General features: G+C 41.8%; 1 protein-coding gene across 1 annotated transcript; it reads left to right on the forward strand.

Annotated features, from left to right (window-relative positions):
* Positions 1-473: 473 nt before the first annotated feature.
* Positions 474-1,358, forward strand: LOC136248391 (protein phosphatase 1 regulatory inhibitor subunit 16B-like). The gene has a single exon (XM_066040174.1). It carries the CDS (start codon positions 474-476, stop codon positions 1,356-1,358), a length of 885 nt encoding a protein of 294 aa, XP_065896246.1.
* The last annotated feature ends 450 nt before the right edge of the window (positions 1,359-1,808 follow it).

Genomic DNA, 1,808 nt, shown 5'->3' on the forward strand with positions numbered 1-1,808 from the left:
TATTGAGTCATGGACAGCATTCTCTCGCGGTTTAAATCATTGGATACTAACTATCTAGTCTATATAGTTGCAGTGCAGTGGTGAGGAGGACAGTGCTTGAATGGTCACCCCCACCTGACCGGATGCAGCAATCACGAGTTTAATCATGAATATATGGTGGCCGAGAAGGGCGAGAAGGGTCACCCGCCGACGGGACAAAATCCGTGATCGGACACTGGTTACCGTTAGCCGATATCCGGTAGCCGGTAGCCGATATCCGTTAAGCCGATTACGGTTAGCTGGAGCACGATATTATAATTATAGTATTAATATTCCTTCGTAGAAAGCGGGTGACGTAGTTACACGAGAAATTACATACCGGGTAATCATATCCGGGACAGTTTTTCCGGTAATAGCTACTGCCCTTACTGTCTATTTAAAAGAGCGAGCATTTGTCACCATCTATCATAACCTTTTCTTAAAGCAAAATAGCAATGGAATCTGTATTTAAACGCAAGTGCAGCGGACTACTCAGTGAAAAACTCAAAGCTTTAACCTCCGGCCTAACGAACGCCAAGGCTAAACGAAGGGTAACTTTCACAGTAAACGTCGTTTTGCAACAAGCCATCACTGATGGAGACAAAGAAGAAATTAAGAAACTAATCACTAAACACGGCAACAGTGTCTTGGATCAGAAAGACCCGACTGGAATGCCGCTGTTACACCGTGCCATCTTTGAAGATCAATTTGAGTGTTTTGAGCTGATGGTAATTGAGGGTGCAGATTTGCTTGCAACGGACGAGAAAGGATGGAACGCGTTGCACGTGGCCGTCTCGTTTGAAGACATGGATGCAATTGAGCTGCTACTCCAGCACAAGCCAGAACTGATCAATACTCGCACCATGGACAGTTTGAGACCAATCAATGTTTGCGGGTCAAACTGTAAACTTTGTGCTTACCTTCTCCAAGTAGAGGTGACATATCTGAAAACAAGATCAGTCACACATTGGGATAGTGCCAACCGCAAACGAGAAGAACTAGAACTATTGAACATGGTAATGAGAGTGAATGAAGAAGACGAGAGGAGCACTAGACAAGTATGGCAAAGTGCCTTACTCCTGTCAGCAGTTAAGAATTACCTTGGACTGGCTTACTACATTTTGGAGAACCAGTTAGTAACAGTAGACTGTGAGGATTATGAACATTGGACGGCACTTCACTTAGCTGCTTTACATTCCAGCATGGACGTGTTGGTACTACTTATCCAATATGGTGCTAATGTGGAGAAGTTGACCAGTTGTTACAAGAGCCCAGTTGATCTGGCTGATGATAAACTGACCGTAGAGATCCTGAGTCGAGGATCTGAACAAGCAGTGTAATTTATATCTATAACTATGGGGTTGTTTTTTTTATTTCGTTGTAAAATTTTTAATCATTTTTAAAAATATTTATTTGTGTTTGTTGGATCTTGTGCTCTGAATTAGAAGTATCCATCAACCAAATCACAATTATCAAGTCAACTGTATACGTAAGCTTCTTGCTTACTAGTGGTTTGCAGCTATGTACAGTTAATAGTTTACATTAGCATACCTAGGTATTCGTAGTACCATGCAGAGAATTTATAGAATAGCTATATAACAAGATACCTCAAATTATGCCACATGCAAATGATGGAGTGTCTGTTTGTTTTGTTGCAGGTGTTACACTATACCACTTAGTAGACATCGACGTGCATGGTATTCTCTTCCCTCAACCATCTATACATAATACAAGAGGGCACCAACTGAGATTTTTACCACCTCCCACTAGAATCAACTCCTACTACTACT

The sequence above is a fragment of the Dysidea avara genome, chromosome 3, assembly GCF_963678975.1.
Source record: "Dysidea avara chromosome 3, odDysAvar1.4, whole genome shotgun sequence".
In the NCBI taxonomy this organism is placed as follows: domain Eukaryota; kingdom Metazoa; phylum Porifera; class Demospongiae; order Dictyoceratida; family Dysideidae; genus Dysidea; species Dysidea avara.